Raw genomic sequence first — 23,883 nt, 5'->3', positions numbered from 1 at the left:
GCATTCTGTGCTGCCCATGTACTTTAACAGAGCTGCCTTGCTAACTGCAGAGCATAGATCCTATTTTTTGTCTTTGATATATGATTCATATTCAGAGTTTGTTCTTACTCTTTTGGCAGTTTTGACCGTGGTTTTAGACTCTAGCTGTGACGACTTTAAATCTTCTTCTTTGCTTTGCCAGCTCTGGGCAGAACGGCATGACAGATGAACAGAAAGATAACACTACAGTGTTCACCAAGATCTTAGACAGCCTTCTGGATGGTTATGACAATCGCCTCAGGCCAGGACTGGGAGGTCAGTAAACCCAAGCCATTGAATGTATTTTGTCCCTCATGGTGACTGTTTGAATGTTTTTTTTTTTTTCTTGTTTTTGTTTTTTGTTTTTTTTTGCAAATATGCAAATAGAAACTAAAAGACTCCTACAAATTGCTTAATTTTCACACAACTATACATAGTAATACCCACATGACTAAATCTTGCGGAGGTGGGTTTGCTTTCAGTGTCAGATTTTGTATGTGATAATTAAAAAAAGAACCGGAGACTCATTCTTCACCTGCTGCTTTTGTCAAACAGCGAATTGTCATAAAGCCAGTACTTCTAATAGAACACAGTGGATGTCAGTCTATTGTGTGGGCCCCTCTTCACTCTATTGTCAACTGTCCATTGTTAGAGAGAGAAACAAAATGGCAGAAAGACTGAGAGATAAATCCAGAAACAGAAAATGAAAAAAAGTAGAGAAAGAAACAGAGAGTAAAAGAGAAAAGAGGGAGAGATAATGTGAGAATTGGTGTGTGAAGGACACTGAGGATCGCACAGTGTGATGCAGTAGGCATCAAACAGACAGGCGAATAAAAGCAGGCCTGCTAGAAGTTCAGCAGCCGAGGGGAAGAAATTATGGATTATGATGGGTATCATTCATAAATCATGCTGTCATATTTCAGCTTCAGAATCACAAGGAACGAACCTTCACACACATACAACCCCTCCAATTGAATCCCCAGTGGACCCATTTTGGCTATCAGTATTATGTGACCAGAGTGGCATATTTTCAGTATTACAGCAATGCGCAAATTTATTAAGAGATTGAACCACTGTCCGGGTAATGGAGCTGACACTGAAACCAATACCAGCAGAAATGGTTATCGACATCCAAAATGGGCATTTTTATGGTGTTTTTTTTTTTTCCAATGTGTGTGTGTGTTAAAAATAATGTTGAATAGATTGAATAGATCAGAAGCTATAGCCAGGTGGTCTTGTATTAACAGGTAGTTAGGGGCTAATGAATGCCACTGATAGTCACTCACTCTGGCAATTTCCTGCTTCAACAGAGCGTGTAACTGAAGTCAAGACTGACATTTTCGTGACTAGTATTGGGCCAGTTTCGGACCATGACATGGTAAGACTCTTTTCGCCTCTGTAAATGTCACTGGTTTCCCCATGTCCCTGTCCCTCCACCCTCATCCTTGTCTCCTAAACTCTCTGGACACAACAGTCTCTAAGCTGTAAGATAATTATTAATTTGATGATTCATTCCATTAACTCATGATGTGTTAATAAAACTGTCACATGTGTGAAATGTATTTTCTGGTGCATAGTTCATAATCCCACTCTAAATAAATGCTACCCTTAATCATAAATAGGACTGCATGTGACTTTTATGTGCATGTCGAAATACACTGTAACCTCTGTTGACTTGTTTTAGAATATTAAATTTAGCAGATCAAGTATTCAGTTTGTTTAGCTTATAGAAGAAGTATTCATATTGCAGAATTACCCTCCATGCTGATCCATCTTTACTTAAAAATCTGGAGTTAAGAAATGTAGATATTGAGGTTCATGGACCGAAATGTAAGAATAAATTAATTAATTCATTAATCAGACAGTGATTGATTGGTATTGTAACAAATACATCAAAGCTGTCTGTAAGTACCAGATTAAGGGGCTGATCTCTTTCACTCCCTATGTGTTGCTGTGATTTGGAAGGTCAAGCGGTTGTCAAGTTCCATTTTGAGATTATTGATAAACACTACAGTATAATGAGATGATTTGTCTTTTAGTGGCAACAAAAAAAAAGCTAAATTTCAACATCTTAAACACCAAAATGTGAATCATCAGATTTACCATTTCTTTAGTCTTCTTCAATATGCTACCTAGAAAAAGCTGTGGGCTGTTCAAACATCTGATCTTTGCACTGTGTACCGGAAACCAATTAATCTCATCCAAATGTCTCACTGCCTCTCCTTTACCACTTGAAAAAAAAGAAAAGACTCCTGTTATATGCACGTGAAGTGTGTGTACTCTATTTGACATAATCTCAGTTAATTGCACTCTCTGACATGCAGCCCAGGACTATGTTTCTGCTGTGTTAAAGCCAGAAGGAAGAGCTAAAGAACATTTTTTTTCCATCTCCAGCCTTTCCCTATCCTACTCTATTACCTTGAAGCTCTGTTTCAGTTCATACTAATTATCTTACGCAGGCCGAGAGGAAAGGGGGGAGCAAGAGAACAAAAAACAGGCTGAACTGTAATTTTTACAGGCTCTCTTTACTTTGCTGGGCAGTCATGTGTAACCATTAAAATCTGCTCTCAGCAATAGTCATTAACTGCTTTCAAAATGAAATGTCCTCCTAATTTTGTGTCCAGTGCTCCCTATTTGTGTCCAGTTTAATTTAGATTACTGCAAAAAGAAGTTTCCTTTAAGATAAATGCTAACAATGATAATTTTTTACTTTTACCTAACAGTGCAATACCAAATGACCAAATACCAAATGATCTTTCCATTGGCATTGAGCCTATTAAACAAACCAGACCACAATTATATAAATAATATAATGAAAGAAAAGGTAAAGGTAACCACACCTACTATGTGAAATAGAGAGCAATTACCAAACTTTAACAATGAAGGCATTTTTTAGATACCTGCCAGAAAATATCCACTAGATCTTCTCGAGCCTATGTTTCCCATAGCCTTTAACATGAAGAGGCAGTTACCAGCAGGGAAACTGGGCCAAGACTACCATAAGAAAGTCAAACTGACACATAGAAGAGAAAAAAATAGAAAAAGCAAGGACACAAAAAAGGGTAAAAAAGGAAAAATAAGGTTGGATTACTCAGCATCTTCCTGAAGCCAGCTGTAGTGGATAGAGGTAGAAATAAAAGAGCTACAGGGTTTTGACTCTTTGTTGTTGACTTCTGTTTTTCTCTACCTCTCACCATCCACCTCTAGGAGTACACTATTGATGTCTTCTTCAGACAGAGCTGGAAGGATGAAAGGTTAAAATTCAAAGGCCCAATGGCTGTGCTGCGTCTCAACAACCTGATGGCCAGCAAGATCTGGACCCCCGATACCTTCTTCCACAATGGCAAGAAGTCAGTGGCCCACAACATGACCATGCCTAACAAGCTGCTACGAATTACAGAGGAAGGCACGCTGCTGTATACAATGAGGTAAGCCGACATGTTCTACTACGACGGTACAAAAAAAAACGAGCCAGAGACTAAAATGTTTTTGAGCTTGAATAAAAAGCTAAGAATTTGTGTCATTTAAATAGCAACATTTCATTTGCTTAAGAGGGCGGAGGGTGAAGGGCTTATGGAATCAATATTATGAGAATTGAACAGAGATGAAAGATGATGTAATCATATGAGCCAACTCTTAAGAAATCATGAATACATGACAGTGGACAGGTTCAATGATCAGCTTTAAGGATAAGGTCGGTCTCATTCCATATTTTTCAAACAACCAAAACCAACAATGTCTTAGCCAGTCTCTGAATACTTTAGGACTTACACTGTCTTCAGCACTCAACCCCAAGACCATTTGAAAACAGAAATAGCTTTTTAGTTCTTTCCTACAACAGCCATGTACTGATATATTACCTTAAACTGAAGTGAATAGTGCATTTGTTGGGAAAATGTTCCTCACATTTGGTGGTGTAGTAAGATTTGGTGTATGTAGGATGACTAGGATGTAGGATGACAAATTGCTGTTCCCATGTTCACGGTTGTTTTTAGTATTGGTTTTGTAATGGAATTTCTTGTCAATCAGAATTGAATTGATTTGGTCTTTTAAGCTATTAACTTAAACCTTTCCTAAGTATTTTCCTAGCTGCATTACTTTTACCATGTTTAACTGAGTACACACTATACTCCACTTTACAGCATACATGGTTCTTTTTATACATAGAAGATTCACAACACTACTCAATTTCTATTTATATTTTTATATATTTATTTATTGTTCTTTAGAGATTATAGACAGCCATTTATAAGCTCTGTATACCACATACATTTCCATGACAATTTGTCATTTTTTTCCATTGTAGTGTTCACCAGAAAAAATAAAATAGTTTTATCCTGTCATGATTTATCACTATGGGGATGGTACCTGACAGTTGCGAGCAGGAAGATAAGGTGTATGACCAGTTGAGCTGAGTTTAGAACCACCCGTAGCACCTCAGCAGCTTTCAGCAGAAAAGGAGGTGAATAAAAGCTTAAAGACAGTACAAACCTTGATGCACACCACAGAGCGATGCTAATGTGAGATGTCTAAGGCAAGGATCGTAAAACATTTGTTTTAGCATGTTTACTAGCGGGGGGAGGGGGTAGAGGCGGAGCCCATATTGCTGTCACAGATGAGCGAGATGAGGGATGGATGGGAGATTAGTGTGTCACGGGTGGCCTGACATGCTGTTTTTCACCAAGCTGTCAGGAAATAGAAACCCACAGCTCAGGGAACTGGAGCATTTTCTGTTGGTTTGGGGAATAGTATCCGCAGTTTGACAGTGTTTGGTGCTGGGAAAAAAATGGTTCCACATGTTCCTGGTGTCATTCTTGTGCCTTAATTCATGAAGTCCTCTTCCTCAACCCTCCACCAGCACTGTCATCATGCTTTCTTTCTCAACTGGTTTTGCCACATGCTGTGTATTTCCTGATTTTCCTTGCCACTTTTCTAATTCACTATTCATCTCTGTATGAATCTCTCTAGGCTTACAGTGAGAGCAGAATGCCCCATGCACCTGGAAGACTTCCCTATGGATGCCCATGCTTGTCCACTGAAGTTTGGCAGCTGTAAGTGGCCTCTGTACTCACACACAACCGTACATACATGCACATAAACGCACATTAACACAACACACAGACCTCTTTGACACCCTGTCACTACCTCTTCCAACTGGAAGGACGACCCCAGCACCAGTCCCTGATAAGGGATGACAGTGTGGGTAACAGCTGTTCTCCCAGAGGAACTGTCTGCCAAGGCCCCTCTGGTCCCCCCGTTCAACCCTGCCAGGCCCTGCAAGACCCTGCAAGACCCTGGCAGGCATGCAGTGCACAGACCTGTGTTTATCCAAGGCAGCACTCTCTGTAATATTTCCAGAGCATCACACCAGCTGCTCACCGCTGACAGCTGCCCCTACCCTGCATCATCCTTGAGAAGATATAACAAGAGATAGAATAATGGAGGTTGGAGACAAGAATAGAGAATGAGAGAGAAAAACTAAAGGGGATAAAGGAAAAGGGGGTTGGGAGGGGTGAGCAAGCAAAAATACAGCAAAAGTGAAACAGATAGAGAAGTGAACTTAACACTGTCTCTGTGCCATTCTTCAAACAGCTGCACAGCGTGAGTGAGAGGACCGAGCCTCAAACCCCTTTAAATTGAACTCACTCCCTAAATATTTCAGTGATGAGCTCTCTTCCTTATGCTGCAGTCTGCAGTCGAGCCATCCTTTCCTCTGCAGTGTTCGAGGCACGCTGCAGCTTTGACAGGTTGGGTGGCCGGAGGGAAGGAAAGACTGACTTGGCTGTTTTAAGGTCATGTTGTCCTGTTGGGATGTTGTTTGTTTGTTTTCTTAAAGGTGGGGGCTGACATTACATGATGTGACACAACATCACATCCCATGATAAAACGAGAAAATGTTTGAGAAAAGACCACAAAATATGAAACATGATGAGTTTAAAAAAAAAGATTAGATAAAACAGTGGAGATGAGGTTAGCAGACACCCTAACAAGGTGACAGAAAAGGATAAAGTGCTTAAATAGCAAATGAGACAAGACAAGCTGAATTTAGATGACAGCGGATGAGAGAAGACAAGATGAGACAAAATGAGATGAGGTAAGATAAAACTAGAGGATTTTAGTGGGAGACCTCATTTCGGGTTTATCTGTTTTGTCCACCTGGCATCCCTTGCTCCAAAAATATAAGCTTGCAAGGCAACACGTGACAAAAGACAACCAGCAGCAAAATAATTTATAACATTTCACTCTGTTCGTCCTTGTCAGATGCCTACACTCGAGCAGAGGTGGTGTATGTGTGGACCAGAGGGGCTGCCCAGTCTGTGGTGGTGGCAGAGGATGGATCCAGATTAAACCAGTATGATCTGATGGGGCAGAGTGTGGATTCTGGTGTGGTACAGTCTAGCACAGGTAGGTTTCAGTTAGGTTACAATGTGCTCTTAATTAAACAGTTTATTGTGAACTATATACATGTTTTGCACTCTGAATTCACCCATCTGACATACTTAATGTTCACACTGCATTACCCAGTTAAAGCTGCTGCTATATATATATATACAGTTACATTCACTATTTTCTTTTCTCACTTAAGAAACTAATGGTCTGAAACTGTAAATTTTGCATCAGTTCATCTGCATCTTTAGTGGCATCAGTTTGTCTCTTTACGTATGACAGGACATGTCCCAGATTCATAATTTCCCTACTGGCCATTATAGCTTTTTCCACCTCCTCCTTTTCTCAATTGATACCGGCAAAAATTAGTGACAGCATAAAATGGGTGACCTGTTTGCAGTGACGCTAGCTGCAGGCAGAAAGTAATGCTTAAGACAGCCCTGTCCCCCAAGCCATGCTTTGCTTTATAAGCAACAAGCTTCCAAGTGACTGTATTTACCAAGCTTGATGGAATAAGTTGTTTATGTATAAATGCATTCTATTATTATTTTTTATTTTTTTGTTTTTTTGTTCTAGTTATTTATGTCTCTGGAAGACCTCAAAATAAACATATTGTCCTAACTAGATTAAACCCCAGTGCTGTTCCTGTGACTGTTGTATTCTCTCTGCAACTGAATCTGAATGCACTTATGAAATGGATTATGCCTGGGTAGTTGACAAATGACACCCATAACTGTTCCAATAAATCTCAACTACATTAAAACTGAAGGCCAAAACATAACAAACAAACAAAAAAAAACACTTTAGACTATAGGGACAAGGACAATCAATCTTCTAAATATATATTTTAAAAGAAGAGTACTACATTATCTGTGCATCCTTTCTGACTTCTTCATGTCTTTTATGTGCTGACCACAGGAGAGTATGTTGTGATGACAACCCATTTCCACCTGAAGAGGAAAATTGGTTACTTTGTGATCCAGACATATCTACCCTGCATCATGACAGTCATCCTCTCCCAAGTGTCTTTCTGGCTCAACAGAGAGTCCGTCCCTGCCAGGACTGTCTTTGGTGAGTTGTCTGCTTTCCTCTTTTCTAAACATCTGTGGGTAGAAAAATAAGCCGCTGAGCAAGGCATTATATAAGATATAAAAAAATAAAAAAAGTCGCCGTAAATGGAACAAATGCCATTATGTAGTGGTTTTCATCTGCAAACATAGTTGCCTAAGTTGGTTTAAAAAAATTACACTGTGATTTGAAAATGATGTTTAACTCATTATTATGTCATTATCATTGGTTAACATAATGATGAGGCGGTATTATCCTGTGCAGGCATGTATTTATCATTTAATCAACACAATACATTATTACATATTAAATATATCACTCTGTTTAAAGCTATTTCAGTCTAAATACCCCACTTATTGCATCATTTGCCTACCTTTTTGTGTATTTGTAGATTTTAAAATTCAATCATACAGTGGGTCTGATTGAATTTTAAAATGAAATACTTTTGACACTTGGCTTTGGACTAAATAGAAGCAACTGTGAGACACACAGCTTTTCCGCATGCAGCTACCAATGGCCCTGGAGTGCAGCTTTATTTCTATGCGCCAAGACTGAAAAAAAATGGTTTTGCTGGACAAGACAAGACCTAAGTGAAAAATATTTTATAAAATAGGGTCCTTGATCAATTGCCTCATGGTACCACAGTATGTTGATTCAGTGTGATGACAGTCTGATTAATAATCAGACAGTCAAAGTGTTGTGTGTGATGGCTTTATTTAACATCAGATAATGTTTCTTTGATATGTACAAAAACCCTTCATTTAAAGGAATAGTTTTGGGATATGTGCTTATTTGCAAGGAGAGTTAGATGGCCTCCAAAACGGTAGAAGTAGGGGCAAAAGCTAGTCTGGCTCTGTCCAAAGTTTAAAGAAATAACAATAATTTGAATCTATCTTGTGTGTTTAATCTATACAGAAATGATTAGAATAGAAACCAAAACAAAAGGATAACATGCTGTAGAGCAATCCAATGGAAACTGTTCAGATTGGGACCCCAACATTTAAATGGAAAAACAAGGCAGCATAAGGCTTTCAATATTCTTTTCAGTGGCTGAAGACACTCATTCAAATGTATCTATTAGCATGAAGTAAAAACCAAACAAAATTATTTTATATAAATTTATTTTTAACTTTATAGTAATTTCCGGTCATGTCCATCCCTGACCTATTCTCACATTTATGTGAAGTAAATATTGTCTAAATCTCTTGCTTTTCGGAGCATAAATGCTTCCCTCTTTATATTTTCATTGAAGCAGCAACAAGGAACTTTGAGTTTGTGTTCATTCTGGCGGCCCCTGTGGACAATAGCGGAAGTGTTTTCACCGCCTCGTTTTATTAAATTTGAGGGTACCCTGTGGCAGGCATTAAGAATAACTATATAGAAATAGCCAGTCTTCTTGATGATGGTATCCTATGTTTATGTAGATCATATAGAGGCATCAGTATTAAATTGAGACTGTTTCATAACCAGTTAAAAACAGCTTGTAGTAAGTTTAAAATAGCATTATTTATATTTGATTTTCTTTTAGTATTGTTTTTGGTACAGTCTTCTTCCAAGACCTTCTCTGTCAAGTATAGCATATCCACCCCGTCACAAACGCGTGTCTGAGCTTGCAACATATGTTTTTTGCAAGTCTAATATATTCTTCAGACTATAAAATAAAAGAAGTCTACATTTGGTTATGATGAATGAATTCCAAGGTCCAATCTGAACAGTTTCGATGGAATTTAACTTGGTGAACAGGGACTGGGTGCAGTATCTTCCTGGTGTCTCTGCTGGTTGCCGGGCAACCTCACAGTGATGACAGAATGGAATCAATCTTCTCATCTAATTCTCGGTCAGAAAGCTAATAAGTGTGTTTTTCAAAATGTCTTACGATCTCTGAAGGATATTAAATGTTAAAAAGACTGATTGAACAATTGCATATTCAGTCCAAACCTCATTGTACAAGATTTATCTTCTGTTCTATTCTATTCTGTCTCTGCACCAATGAGGTGAACAAGAGCTTTAATCAGTTGTGGCTGGCTGCAGTAGAATTTCAAGCACAAGGCTCTGTGTGAATTTAGATTTACGTGCTCTGAATGTGTGTCTACAAGTGTGTGTGTTTTTGCCTGCCTGTGTGTGATGTGTTTGTCAGTGTGTGTGTGCATGTGTCTGGGCATGTGTACGTGAGTCTTTGTATGTGTCTGTGTATGTGTGTCTTTGTGTGTGTATCCGGTGTGTATCTGTCTGTCTGTCACACTAAGGTCTTACATAATATCGCCCAAAAGGAAAGCTCTTGCTAGTCTGCAGCATGCTCTGTAGCAGCAAAGCACAGCAGCAGGCAGAATGTCCTTGAGTTACCTCGCCCTGTACTCTTTCTTCTTCTTTTTCTTCCTCTCTCTCTCTCTCACCCCTCTCTCCCTCTCTCTCTCTCCAGTATCCCTAGCTCTAGCTCTGTCTCTCTCTCTCTCTCTCTCTCTCTCTCTCTCTCTCTCTCTCTCTCTCTCTCTCTCTCCTTCTCATGGATGTCAGTGTCTCCTCTGGCCCACTACTTAAAGAGCTTTCACAGAAAACATTATACATGCACCACATCTTGCAGCTCTGCAGTCTCCAGCAGGTTTTTCTACTCTTTCTGCAATGTTTTGGTGTCTTCAAGTGCGTATGCGTGTGTGTGCCACAGCTAGCTACCTGCGGTGCTTGTCACGTGTCGAGGGGAAATGAGGATGGCCTAGATTAGATTCAAACAACTATCTAGGGCATGTGTGTGTCCCTCATGCTATCATTGCTGGTTCTGCTTCATGAGATTACATGCATGCAGCATGTGCACACATGCGCACAAACATACACACAGTTGAATAAACACATGTACACGCATTCATGAAGACGCATAGCAGCTCAACGTCACAGTATACTAGGTAGGTCATTCATGTGATTAATATGCATCATCTGAGACAGCAGATGAATGAGTCTGTTCTTCAAAGAGGTCACAATGTCAATATCACTGTAAATGTATCATTAAAAAGACATAGCAGACAATCAAGATCTTTCGTTGCCATCTAAATCCTTTGGCTATCATCTAAGTCAAGGATTTATGTGGTATATCAAAGCATTGTACACAAGTCTAGTGCTGTTAGGATGAAAGAATACACTGAGCTATCTTCACACAGAAGCTCGTATATTGCTTGTATGCAGTCTGTCTTTATTGCAGCAAATTATGTGAACCCTAAAGGACAAGTTACCTGGCAATATTCAGTGTAAACCCAGCAATAATGTGTCATACGTTCATGCTAAATGGACGCTAATGTCTATGGTGTCACTGCTTGTAATATTTTAGGTGTACAGGGAAAAATGTGTCAGCATTCCTGGTTCCATTTGTCTTGTTTGTGACTTTATATTGCTGTATACACTGATTATTTTGAGAGCTGGGCTTGTAAATGTTTTTTTAAACATTCACTCAGTATGATGTGATGCAGACAGATGTCAGGGTTTTGGAACAGCCAACTAAGGGCTTGACAGGACCGCTTTCAGAACGCTGATAAACACAAATACTGTACTATATGAGGTCCCTTTCAGAAATGAACCTCATTATGTACATGTGATGGCAATTTTACACCGTGTCTCATGTCTAAATAAGCTCCCAAGTCACTTTTACTTAAAACTCACAGCAGAAATTGTACTATGTCTGACCTAGTAATATTTCTATTTCAGCACAAGTTTAAATTGAATGCTGCCACATTAATGGTAAAGCTACCGTAGGTTAAATGCAGATATAGAGCACATAAAAAGCACATATTGTTACGCCCTATTAAGAGTACTGTAATAAATGTGTCACTTAATTATTACCTCTTATGCACAAAGAAAATAAATTGGTTTAAGTGACTATCAGACCAGCACTGCCTTCCTATATTTTGGTTTTCATTAATGCCAACTACATTAATGAGAGAGTCCCACCTTAATGTCTTGTCATTCTGTGCTTGTGCACTGTTGGACATTGTAAAATAGGCAGCAGATTCCCCTAATCAAGTATGAAATTGATGAGAATTGTTATTAGTAGGACTCACTGTGCGTAGTAGGGATGAATATCACTCATTATGGTCAATGAAGGCAAATTGCAGTCTGCAAGAGAACAGAAAACACTTGTCTTCCGTCATACTGTTACAGGACTTTTTAATTTACCTCTGTTCTCAAGGTTTTCCAACGCTCCCTCTTGCGCACCTGCAGCCTGTTGCACCAGCTGTGTGTAAGTTCACACATAGCTTAGTTATGATGTACATTATTACTAAGTTGTGTTTTATGCATTACTAAATTATAAGTGATTGCACCATGGAGATAAATTGCAACTAAACTCTAAGTAACAACTACTTAGTTATACATTCCCCAAATCATAAAATGTCACAGAATTATACTCACTGATGGTGAAACAGACATTTTTCTTCCACACAGCATAATTTCCAAGTGGCTCAAGCCACACAGAAAACTAATGCTAATGGTAGCCATGATGATAGATGGATGGATAATCATTGACTGGCCACGTGCCTTAGTTAACCTAACTTGACACATAGCTGGTGGAACCCAGTCCAGGTGCAAAACATTATGCAAGTATTATGGTCCTTATATTAAGATATAATATGTAATATTTCCGCATTAAAATGTCTATAAACACTAGATCTATGTTATATATTTTGTTGAGTTCTGTACTTATATAATGCCCAAATTTTCCAACAATGTTCAAACCCAGACAAATACTTAATTTTATTCCGGTAATGGTGCGTTTCACCAGTTGCCTGTCAATGGCATCATATCCACTTTGCGCATGCATTAGCACTGTGGTTGTCTTCCAGAAGCTGTCATAAATTGACTTTTTATCCAGTTTTAAGACACATTTTTATGATTTTTAATTTTTTTGGATCATGGACTTTATAATGATACATTATTGTATAGTCCCTCTGAGACATCCTTTGTCTGCCAGGCCGCATCAGAGAAACTGTTCAGTGTTTTTACCGGTTTGATCAGCAGGTCTCTTTGTTTTGGAGAGTAGGAGCCCATTGCAGATAATACAGGCCCCAGTAAAAACCTCATGAACGATTAACACTGAAGGAATCCTAACCTGGAGAAATTGTCGGCAGTGGTGGTGAAGAAAACAACTCCTGCAATCTCACACTACTTCACGTCACCAAACTTATTGTTTTGATGGGAGAGACACCCTAGCAGCAGAAATTACATATTGTACATTTATGATTTTTATTATTATTAGTCTTTATTAAACATTGACCATGTAAAAACACACAAACCTCAAAAAGAGATGAGATGACTTATACCAGATTTAGCCATTAGCTTATTCCCAAAACAAAAAACAAAAAGGCATTATTTTAGAAGATACGTGGAACCAGCAATGATACATATTCCATGTCTGAAAAGGGGTTCTAGGATTACAAAACCCTCCGAAAAATCATAAAAGAAAATATTGTCTTTTTAATATTATATGTACTGCAGGAGGAATGACTAAACTGCACAGATGCACTTTAGTCATTCCTCCCGCAGACACCTATTCACAGCTTGGTTGTTCTCTGTTTTCATTTCAGGACAGAATCACAATGCATCAAATAATGGACTGATACTAAGAATAAACAAACAAACAAACTACTGTAATACTATATGTGTCCTATTACTACAGATGTTATCAGGTTTTGTTTCCAACACAGATGTCCAAAGCTGACACAGAAACCCCATTAACATGAGCAAATGCAGCACTGAAAACACAGTTTAAATTACATTGTGTCTATGAAGTACAGCCTCTGCACTAAATCTTTTTCCTAAAGCCTGCCCTGTAGATGAATAGGCAATTTAAAAACACAGCAGTGGGTAGAGTTATCTTATTTATCATTGTGCCGATTAAGAGGCTGATTAGTTTACAGCCAGTTCGGTGTGGTGGAAAACTGTTGGCAGTTTATTTATTTGCAGTCCAAATGAAAACCAAAAGGAAACAGCCACTGATGGTGCTGATATGGTGCTCTCTCTCTCTCTCTCTCTCTCTCTCTCTCTCTCTCTCTCTCTCTCTCTCTCTCTCTGTATCTAAGCTGTCAGGGACAGCAGTGCTCAGAAGATTAGCTCGCTTCCTTCTCTCCTCTTTAGAAGCGATTGGCTGGCTATTTATTGGTTCTCCCATGATGCTGTTTAATGTATCTGCTCATTAGGGAATAACTTCTTGTGTGTGTGTGTGTGTGTGTGTGTGTGTGTGTGTGTGTGTGTGTGTGTGTGTGTTTGTGTTGTTTGGTTGTGATAAGTGAGCTTATGTGTCATTGCATTTGTTTGTTCGCTATATGTGCACATGCTGGTTAGGTGCCAGTGGGAGATCATAAAATTCATGATTACTAGCTGATAACATTGTAGGCAGAATGTGTGTTTGTGTTTGTGTGTGTGTGTGTGTGTGTGTGTGTGTGTGTGTGTGTGTGTGTGTGTGTGTGTGTGTGTGTGTGTGTGTGGCACAGTTCCCACAGCTGTGGTGCAGGCACAGTCATTTAACTCACCTGCCAATCAACATGTCAATTTATTTCTTCATTTATGGAAATCAGAGGTGACGTAGTGATGCTGAAGGTAATGTGTGTTCTGAGTCAGGCCCCCCTGAGGCTTCAGTTATTGATAAGGCATGAATAAATGAGTAGCTGCAGCACAGCAGAGATGTTGATAGACATCCAACAAAGACAGCTTCACTCCTGGGACTGGTTTAGGGAATATAGAAAGTTGTTTGACAACTCCCTACACAACAATAATGTTCAGTCATCAACAGTCTTACAAGTTATACAACAGTGGTACCCTCATTAATTTAAGATCAAGCTGAACATGTAGATGACATATTCCCATGAGTAAAATAAGAAATACTCAGATGTTTCTATTAAAATACATATGCATGCAGGCAACCCTGTCTTCCTATATTCAATTTATTTGCATCAACATTTGTTCTTGTTAAACCATTTCAATGGATATTGAGCTGTTCAATGCCACCTCAAAATGTTAGCTGTATTTAGTTGGTTCTCCTTACAATATAACAAAAAATGATAATGTTTTTATGGTTATGTTTAGGCAGCTAAAAGCACTTAAGTTTTAAGTTTTGGGATAGAGAAAGATGTCGGTCACGGTTAAATATTGGAAGAGTCAAAGCTGACTGGATGCTCAAGATGGGACACGTTAACATTTCTGTATTTCAGTTTCTGTTCAAAATCTTAACCTAATATCAACCAAGTGTTTGTCTCTGATGTCAAAGTCTTGTGGTTGTATGCCCAACTTCATCATGTCCTCCCAATGATTTATGTGCTGTAAAAGCATGACAAACTTTCTTGATTGGAATGTTCAAAAACTTATTTTAAAAATTTGTAGTATCCAAACACCAGAGATATGGTTGATGCAGGAAAGTCTTTTAAAAGTTTTTTTTTAAAGATTTAAGCATAAACCGGTACTTGTGTCTTTGGAAATCTGTGAAAAGTACTGCCCTTGTCCAGGTGTAGTTCTGCCTGCCAGTGAAAGGTTTGTAAAACAGTTCATTAACGGCAACTTTATTGCAAGGCCCTCTTAAGCACCCGGTCTGGATACACCATTTAAGTCTCACATAAAGGACGGTGTATTGTTTGAGTGAGCTGGCATCCCACTTCACAATGTACTTTTGACCTCGTCCCACATTTTGATTGTCATTTTTGATTGGTTGCCTACTCAGTCAAAACATTGTCAGAGGCACATTTCTGCCTTGAACCATAGTGCATAAGAGTAGAGAGAGAGAGAGGGAGAGAGAGAGAGAGAGAGAGAGAGAGATAGAGAGAGATTTTCCTGTAGGCTCACTCTACCCCACAGAGATTTGAGATCTGTGGCTTGGCTGCGATCCAGTGGCTGAGCAGCACATTTTACTCACTGGCTTGAGATTGGCCAGATTAGCTGAAACCTGTCATTCAAGGGTTGTCAATCAAGCGCTAAAGTTGGAACGCAACAGAGCAAACAATGAATTGTCAGAAAGATCAATAATAGTAATAGACAATGACTTTGCACCTTATGCTGAAAAATTGTTTGACCTTAAGGGACAAACAAGTTGAGCTCATTTTATTTTTGGCCATGCCTGGAACAATTTATTTTATAATCTGCAGCTTCTTACAGTCAGTCGAGTACTAAACGTCAGACTGATTGCCCTGATAGACATTAAATCAAAATTATATTGATAAGCTTTATCTTGTTGTGTCAGAAATCTATTAACCAAGTGCCATTATCTCCCCCATATTGTCCAAAAATGCATATCTGGACTGTGCGCCTGTATGTGGTCATATCAAACTTTTCATTGCCTGAGGCAGCAGTGATAGCCTTCCCACCTTGAAATAGTCTGCTTCACCTTGTCATTCATCACCTTAAATCTCTAATTTAGTTTCCCCAAATTTGCTTTCTCACACCATCTTTCTCTATATCTTGACATTTTTTCCCCATCACCCTGGGTGTGTGTACGTGTGTGTGTGTGTGTGTGTGTGTGTATGAAAGTGAGTCTGCAAACAGAGGCAAAAACCTTGTTAGAAGATATGTATCATATAAATCAAGTGTCATTGCTTGTGCACACTGAGCTAAATTGAGTGGAAGGAACTCTCAAAAATTGAGTTACACCACTATTAATCCAGTTAGAACTTTCCAGATCAGTGACTTTGTTCATTAACAGCCTTCAAAGCCTCAAGTCTATTAGTTACAATATGTCAAATGGAGTCATTTAAAACCAGCTCTGGAGTCATGTTCTAATGAATCAACTTACTGGTATTCTAAATTATTCCTAAGTAGGCCTATCACTAAACAGACACAAAGGAGAATTGTTCCTCTTGGAGGTGGGAAATGCATACCTGTCCACCTTGTTAGCACAATCAGACAAACACACACACACACACACACACACACACTTGTACATACATAAATGCAGACTATTGACAAAAACACACATATAACCATCAAACACATCAGCTTGTGCGACCAACAAAGCAAAGCAGCATTTAATGATAGTCAAATTCATGCGTACTTCAACATTTTAACACTGAATGTTTTTCATTCTTTCTTTTTTTTTTTCCTCCTGTGGTATTAAGATGTTGGAGGAGTTGGAAGACTTGTTTCCATGACAACAGAGCTTGTCAAACACAGTAAAGTATATATGATTCCAAGCATCGGGGTGCTTTTATGAGGACTTGTGTAATACCCAGTGGTGCTGCCTTTATCAGCCCCCACAAAATTAGCTAATTTACTGGCATACAAAATACCTGACAGATTGACACCACTCTGTTGCCACCCATCTTTCCATCCACATTCCTTTACTACTTACTTTTATCTCTTCCTACTACTGTATCCCACGTATCTTTAAATGTGCATATAGGCCTTCATTCTCCTCCCACTCATGTATTTGGATTCTATAGTTGGTCCCCATTGCAAATATCCCTTTGAACACTTCATTCACTCCATCTTATCTGCATAGCTCTCAGAACAGAAGAAATGGATGTGATGTGCCATGCTTTTGTGCTCCAGTGCCTGCTGAGGCCATAAATTCACATAACTGTGGTCCAATGGAAAATGTTCTGGCACCAGCCTCATAAGCAGTGGCACCTTGATGTTAGGGTTACAGTCCACTGGAAATCTCAAGACACTGTTCTCAGTCCTAAACTGATTTAAAGTGTGACTACCTTTATGTTCTCCCTTACTGTGTGCATCACTTATGTGGGTGTCTGAGTTCTGTGCTTTCATCAAATTAAAATTAAATTTTGACACTCTCATTGGAAGCTTCCATTTGTTTTTCATTGGTTCAAGTTGTGCTAATGCCAAGTGCAATTATACCATGTGTGATGATGAGGCAGATGTTACTCTTGATTATTCCTGTATGTGCTTTTAAATCTAATTAAACAAATTATCTGTGCGGCACATTTGATGAACATGCAATGAAAAGCTCAGAAACAAATTTCAACTATAAATTACATCAGAATAAATAACTTTGACCTACTTATCTGGTATTATTTTTGGAGCCATAATGAACAACATAAATGTATGACACACACCTAGTGTATCTATGCATATCCAGTAAATCTATCAGCGATGTCTCGTTCGGTTATGGCTAGTGACCAATAATTTATTTGGCTCTGACTAATGAGAACATAATAATCATCCTGTATGCTTCATGTCACAGCACCAAGTCAGCAATGCCAAAAGCATGTGAAAAGAGAGTGGGAGGATCAAGAATCTATGATTCATCACTTAGCACTTCAAGATACATTTTTTTTAAAGTTTAAAATAAAGCTTAAGGAGAATTTTAAGACGTGGATCACCATTTCTGTGGATCCTCGAAACATAGAAGTGTGTCTGTTGGGGTATAATGGACGTGTGTGTTTTTACATAAACATCTCTCTCCACATGTGTGGGAGGGTCCTCTTTGCATATTTTATAATTCCTCTACAAGCCAGCTGTTCTTTAGCCCCCTTCATGATATGAATTGGTGGATTTTTATGCTGCTTGGGCTGATGTTATTTGGTGTGTAAACATCTGCAGTAGCCTGTTCTGTGATGAGCACCGCATCATTAGATATGCTCTGACCCAGTTCTTCTCCCTCGCCATACAATGTCTCATCTCAGCTTTCAGTTGCTGATGTTGTAGTTTAGTGATTGGGTTTTTCAGGGTTGACATGCACTCCTTAATGTGAGGCAATTTGGTTAAAAACATGCATCAACTGTATTAATTTACGCTTTTTCATTGTGTATTTTATTGTAATCGCTTGTGAATTGGTGGGCAGGTCAGATTTAGAGAGAAAGCCTACTTTACTTGCTGTTAGTCAGCAGCACTATCTCTGAGGCCAAAGGCATCTTCCAGCTGCATCTGTGGAAATCTCTACCTTCCTGGTTCTATTAAAAGCACAAGCTGCAAGACTGTATCAGCTGTTCACATAGATTAATGTAAAAGAACTGCTTGCTTGTTTGATTTAAGAAAAAAAAAACCTGCCTTGCACAGTCCCTATATGATGGTACCTTAAGATTGCTCCATTTTATCAAATACAATCCTTATTTAGAATGTACTGGTTCCTGCACAATGTTAGACTATATCAACAGTAAATTCACATTCATGCCACAACACTTCTGCTTTTGAAATTCGGAAACTGATTTAATAAATTAATTATAATGTTTCATTCTTCTTTTATGTCCCTGCAGGAGTGACCACTGTCCTGACCATGACCACACTCAGTATCAGCGCCAGGAATTCCCTCCCTAAAGTGGCCTATGCCACAGCTATGGACTGGTTCATCGCTGTCTGCTATGCCTTTGTCTTCTCGGCCCTCATTGAGTTTGCCACAGTGAACTACTTCACCAAGAGGGGTTATGCCTGGGATGGAAAAAGTGTGGTGCCAGAGAAGGTATTTAAAGCCCTATTTTTATATTACATTTACTCCTAAGGGATCCTCAAAAAGAAATAGAGATAACAGACACATGCTTTGATAGAATGTGGTTTCTTAGGGGTCTATATGGCACATGACGTTTTGCCCTTTTTTGTTGCCAGAACAAAAGACACCAATTACCAAAAATATATTTCTAGAAATGGTTGCCTGTATATGGACTTCTGTTTCAAAGAGCCATTCACCAGGACAGTTAGCGCTTAACTGTTGAGGGAGCTAGGCCAGGCAGGAAGCATTAGTTGTTGTCACCACCTCATCTCATAGAAAATGCAATTTGAGTAACATGACATGAACATTAATAGTTTAGTGTTCATCTTGTGCTTTCTGCTCCACTTGTCTCTATGCTGCAGTTAGCAGCACCATACTCAACTCACATACGTAATCTCCACCATCTAAATCTATTTTTGAAAAAAAAAAAAAAAATAGACCCTGATATTAATTATTAGATTGATTCATTTTGGAAATATGCAGATGTGAGGAGTTAATATTTCTCAACTTAATATCCAAAACGTACTGAACATTCACTCGGCTGCTGAATTACACATTTACATCAGTAATTGTACGAAAGACGTAGAATGCAAAAAACTGAACTATTTCCATTTTACTTTTCCCAATGCTTTCCCCAACAAAAAAAAATCAGCAAAAGAAGAAGAAGGAGTCCCTCCTCAAGAAGAACAACACTACAGCCTACCCAGCTGCCACTGCTACAGCCTTCGCCCCCAATATTGCCAGGGACCCTGGATTGGCCACTATTGCCAAAAGCGCCCCACCACCCCCAACTGAGCCCAAGGAGGAGCCAAAGCCCAAACCTCCAGAGGCCAAGAAGACCTTTAACAGTGTGAGCAAGATAGACAGGATTGCCAGAATAGCCTTCCCTCTGCTCTTTGGAACCTTTAACTTGGTCTACTGGGCAACCTACTTGAATAAGAAGCCCAAATTGCAGGGGATGAATCCACACTAATCCATGTTTCATTCCTTTTAAATTATAACTGTAATTTTTTTTTTTCAATTTCTTTCTTATTCCTCCTAAAACAGGTATTTATTTTCAGACAAACATGGTGTCCATGCTGGTTTGAATTCCCAGTTGTTGCATTGCTTCTATGTTTACCTAAAGTTTGAAGATTTTGAAAAAACAAAACACAGAAAAAAAGAACGATAAGGGTACAGACTTTTGAAAGGGTGTTGTTCAGGTCTCGGATGATGCTACTAAGAAAATGCTACTATAAATATATAGCCAAGAGAATGCTATTCTACAACTGCACATAGCCCAAACTTGTTGAGGGGCTTTTGTTCTATGTTCGTTTTATTTTTCTTTGTTTCTTTGTTTTCTATTTTATTTAAACATGGAATCACAGACACGGTAAAAGGCACTTGTGTATATGCATGGGCAGGGCATCTCATTATTTATATTTATTTATTCAAAATACAGATCAACATCGACTGATAGCTTAGTTTATTTGATATCAGCAGCAAAATGCTACGCTCAGTCTCTGTCCAAATATCTTCAATTCTATGTAGATGTTTTATGAGATTGATTATATCATTCTTCAAAATATGTTAGGGTTTCTGCAATAGCAATAAAACATGTCTCAGTGGACACACCATTTATTTAGGGATTAAAAAAAATACAAAAATTATATCATCTCTGTGCTCAGCATTGAAAATATTATTAATTTCCTTTCACAGCATTGTAAATATTATCAAGTGTTAGAGATGTCAATATTATGTTTAAGCTTTGCAAAGTGTAACTAAAGGGTATGTTTATTGAATACATGGAAAAGTAAACTTTTTTAATTTAATTTATTTTTGTTTCTGTTTATGATACTTTCTACAAAAAGAGTATATACTGGTCTAATTCACGCTTAAGTGACTGTTTCTCGCCAAGTTAGCGTTCCATTCAAAGCTGCTTTCACACTGAAGTAAAATATTATTCAACTGTGTGTTTGTGTACACACTGACGGCAACAACAGCAACAACAACATCAAAGGTGTAAACTGAAATTGGCTAATTATGGATAAGAATGTATAAATCATCTCGAATCCTGGAGTGCATTTTCCATTTAGAATTAAAATACTAATTATTTACGTATTTTGTTTGTTTTATTTATGGTGGGGCCTCCTTGGCCAAAATGCCATTTATAGCATACAGTTGTCATTGCTTAAAGAGGGATGGGGCACACTGAGAGGGAGGAGAAGTGCCTTTTACATTTTCAGAGTTGAAGCTGTGATGGCTACTGCTTTGTTGATTGATGGCACGTCTGTATTTCCATCCCACTGTGTCCCCTGACCCTGTTTTCCATACTCCTTTCAGTTGAAAATTGAGACATAACACTCAGAAAGTACCAGCTACACTGCCTTCAGTATCACATGCCCGTTTGGACTCATTTGTTGCTGCTTGTTGGTGAGCAACAGCGAGAGACAGGGACAGAGACAGAAAGAGACAAAGAGAGAAAGGAGACATTGAGTTGAAGTGGCACTGTAATCTTGCTTTAGCCGGCGCTGTGTTTCGCACAGAGGACTTGTCTTGTAGTTCTACGATAGTGATGAAGATGAATATATTTTTGTAGCATGATGTCAATCCCTCTTCCGAGAAAAACCAACAGAAACTAACGCAAATGTGAAAAGAATGCTTTTGTTTTTGTCTTGAACATTGCTTGCTCTTTTTTTCTTTTAACTTATAGAAAAAACACACACTTTAAGGAAATGCTTCTTCTCTGATGTGGCACGTTGAGGTTTCTGAACAGTCCATTTTAAATTATGTTAATGTAGCAATATTAATTAGCAAGGGCTTTTCTTAGGACCTGAACCTGACACTCTCAGTCTGGGGGTAATATCCATTGTAGCTTTACATTGACCCCTCTCTACTTGTAGTCTCATCTATATACTGCACATGGACATCTAGGGTATATTTAGAAAAAAAAATATAAAGAAAACAGGCTTTGCATTCTGTGTTTATCTTGGGTTCTGAAGCATTTAGCTCCCACTCTAATCTTCTTTCACAAAATCTCCACATTTCTTGTCTGGGAGTGGGGGTGCATTGTATTGCATTATGGGTTTTGGGTGTGCTTTTTTGAATATGTTTTACAGGGCGCTGAACAGGCCAAAAGGCATGTAAGAACCCTGCAGAATTCTGTGTGTTTGTGCGCTGGGATGAACAGATCATGCTATTGCCAGAGGGAAACGAAAAAGAGATCGCGGTTGTTGCTAGTGTTATTATTTGCATTATCATTATGACCAATACTGAACCTATCCCCTAATAGCAGACATCTTTGCAAGCATATGCGAGCAGTCTACTGTTAACAGCCACTTAACCTACAAGCAGAGGGTCAAGGAACTGCAAAGTTCAGGGTGAAGAGTTGTATAAAGATATTTGAATTATAAACTATTGTATGTATGTTTATTATCATGAAGAAAAAAATATATATACATATGTAAAATACATAATGCATACAGTATTTGATTCTATTAATGAAGATATTAGCTAAGATGATGATGAATATTGTTTGTATTATCAACCTATTGTTATGCATTTTGCACATTTAGAAGAACAATAACATTACATTTATGTAGTCAGCTTCGTGCTATGCAAGGACAGCTTTGAACCACATCATTGACCTTCTCTCCCTGACCATTGTGTTTCAGATTTACGAGCTATTATAAAAAAATGAAATAAAAAAAGCTTAGCTTTTATATCAGCTGCACACCCATTAGCTTTTTTTCTTTCAACCATGGCTATACAGGGTGACATCAAAGAAAACAGTGGATTATCACTTTTGTTTGCGCTTTGGATTTGTCGGTGGTTGAAGGGAAAATGGCTTTCATTGTTGATTGCACTTTTTCTCCAGAGAAATGCAATAAAGTGATTGAACTGGAAAACCAGGAGCAAAACTGTAACAAGATCACCTTGTTAATAATATTTCTGTTCATTCTTGAGCTTGTTTGTCATTACAAAATGGAGGCAGGTGAAAATGTTATTTTGCTAAACGGATCATTTTGTTTATTTTTTGCTTTCCAAAGCTCAATGATATTAAAGGGAGCGCCAGAGAGTTTTGACTTTGAGTAAAAGTGAATTTTGTACATTTCTCTGTTGGGAATATCTTTGCTAAGCCCCTATCTTGTACTCCAAGCAGGATCAAACAAAAGCTATAGACCATTTACAAATATTTTTGAGCCAGGTCTGGTTTTGCTACATTTAATGCTCCAGAGAGAGAATGTGAAATATGAGGCACAGTGCAATCATGAGCTTCCAACTTTTACCTTCACACTCATATGCAGAGCATACATGTAAATATCACATTTGTAGGTACATCCGTCATTAATTTCATTATGTTTGATGCAAGGTCCATTGCAGTTCTCAGCAGCACTTGCTTTTCAACATTGAGTCTTTGGTTATTCCTAGATACCTACTGGAGTTTTTTCTTGTATTTTTATCAAGCAAAATATGTTCTGATTTTCACTGAAATGTAAAAAAAAAAACTAATTTTCTAAAGCACAAAAGTTGATTAGGGTAAGAGAAATTAGATTGAGACTGTACACATATGGACATTGATAAACACACACTTCCAAAATGCACACAAACACACATACCCACATACAGTACACAGGAATGTGTTGGTAGTTCAATGATACTGACAAAGGGTTCTGATGGATGTAGATGAAATGGTGAACCTTCTGTAAATGTTTTCTTTTGTTTCTTTTGGTTATGATATGGCCCTGTAGAATCTGATTCTCTGCATTAGTCTTTAAATAAAAAGAAAACAAATGAAAGTCGTGGCTACACCTCTGTCCTTGTGCTATGGATTACCAGTCATAAAATATGAGTTTTTATTCTTTTCATATCACAAGTAGTAAAAGTAAAAATCATTTAGTTATTAAATTGTGTCATTTTCAGAATGCGTGTTACTTTTGTATTTTAACACAGCACACAGTATTTCATAAGCAATGTTGCACACATTTAAACAAGCCTTGATAGAAACATTTCACTGGATAGATGAA

General features: G+C 38.3%; 1 protein-coding gene across 6 annotated transcripts in view; it reads left to right on the top strand.

Annotated features, from left to right (window-relative positions):
* Nucleotides 1-23,655, top strand: part of gabra1 (gamma-aminobutyric acid type A receptor subunit alpha1) — a 30,196-nt gene extending 6,541 nt beyond the window's left edge. For all 6 annotated transcript variants that reach the window (XM_051401873.1, XM_051401869.1, XM_051401868.1 and 3 more), the window contains exons 3-10: nt 182-294; nt 1,329-1,396; nt 3,226-3,446; nt 4,987-5,069; nt 6,280-6,423; nt 7,324-7,476; nt 18,648-18,850; nt 19,530-23,655. In XM_051401873.1, coding sequence (XP_051257833.1) covers nt 182-294; nt 1,329-1,396; nt 3,226-3,446; nt 4,987-5,069; nt 6,280-6,423; nt 7,324-7,476; nt 18,648-18,850; nt 19,530-19,850 — 1,306 coding nt within the window. In that variant the 3' untranslated portion in view covers nt 19,851-23,655. The remainder of the gene's footprint in view (nt 1-181; nt 295-1,328; nt 1,397-3,225; nt 3,447-4,986; nt 5,070-6,279; nt 6,424-7,323; nt 7,477-18,647; nt 18,851-19,529) is intronic.
* Nucleotides 23,656-23,883: the final 228 nt, after the last annotated feature.

The sequence above is a fragment of the Dicentrarchus labrax genome, unplaced genomic scaffold (genome assembly GCF_905237075.1).
Source record: "Dicentrarchus labrax unplaced genomic scaffold, dlabrax2021, whole genome shotgun sequence".
NCBI lineage: Eukaryota > Metazoa > Chordata > Actinopteri > Moronidae > Dicentrarchus > Dicentrarchus labrax.
Note: the sequence above shows the minus strand (reverse complement) of the source record. Positions and strands in the feature narration are given on the sequence as shown.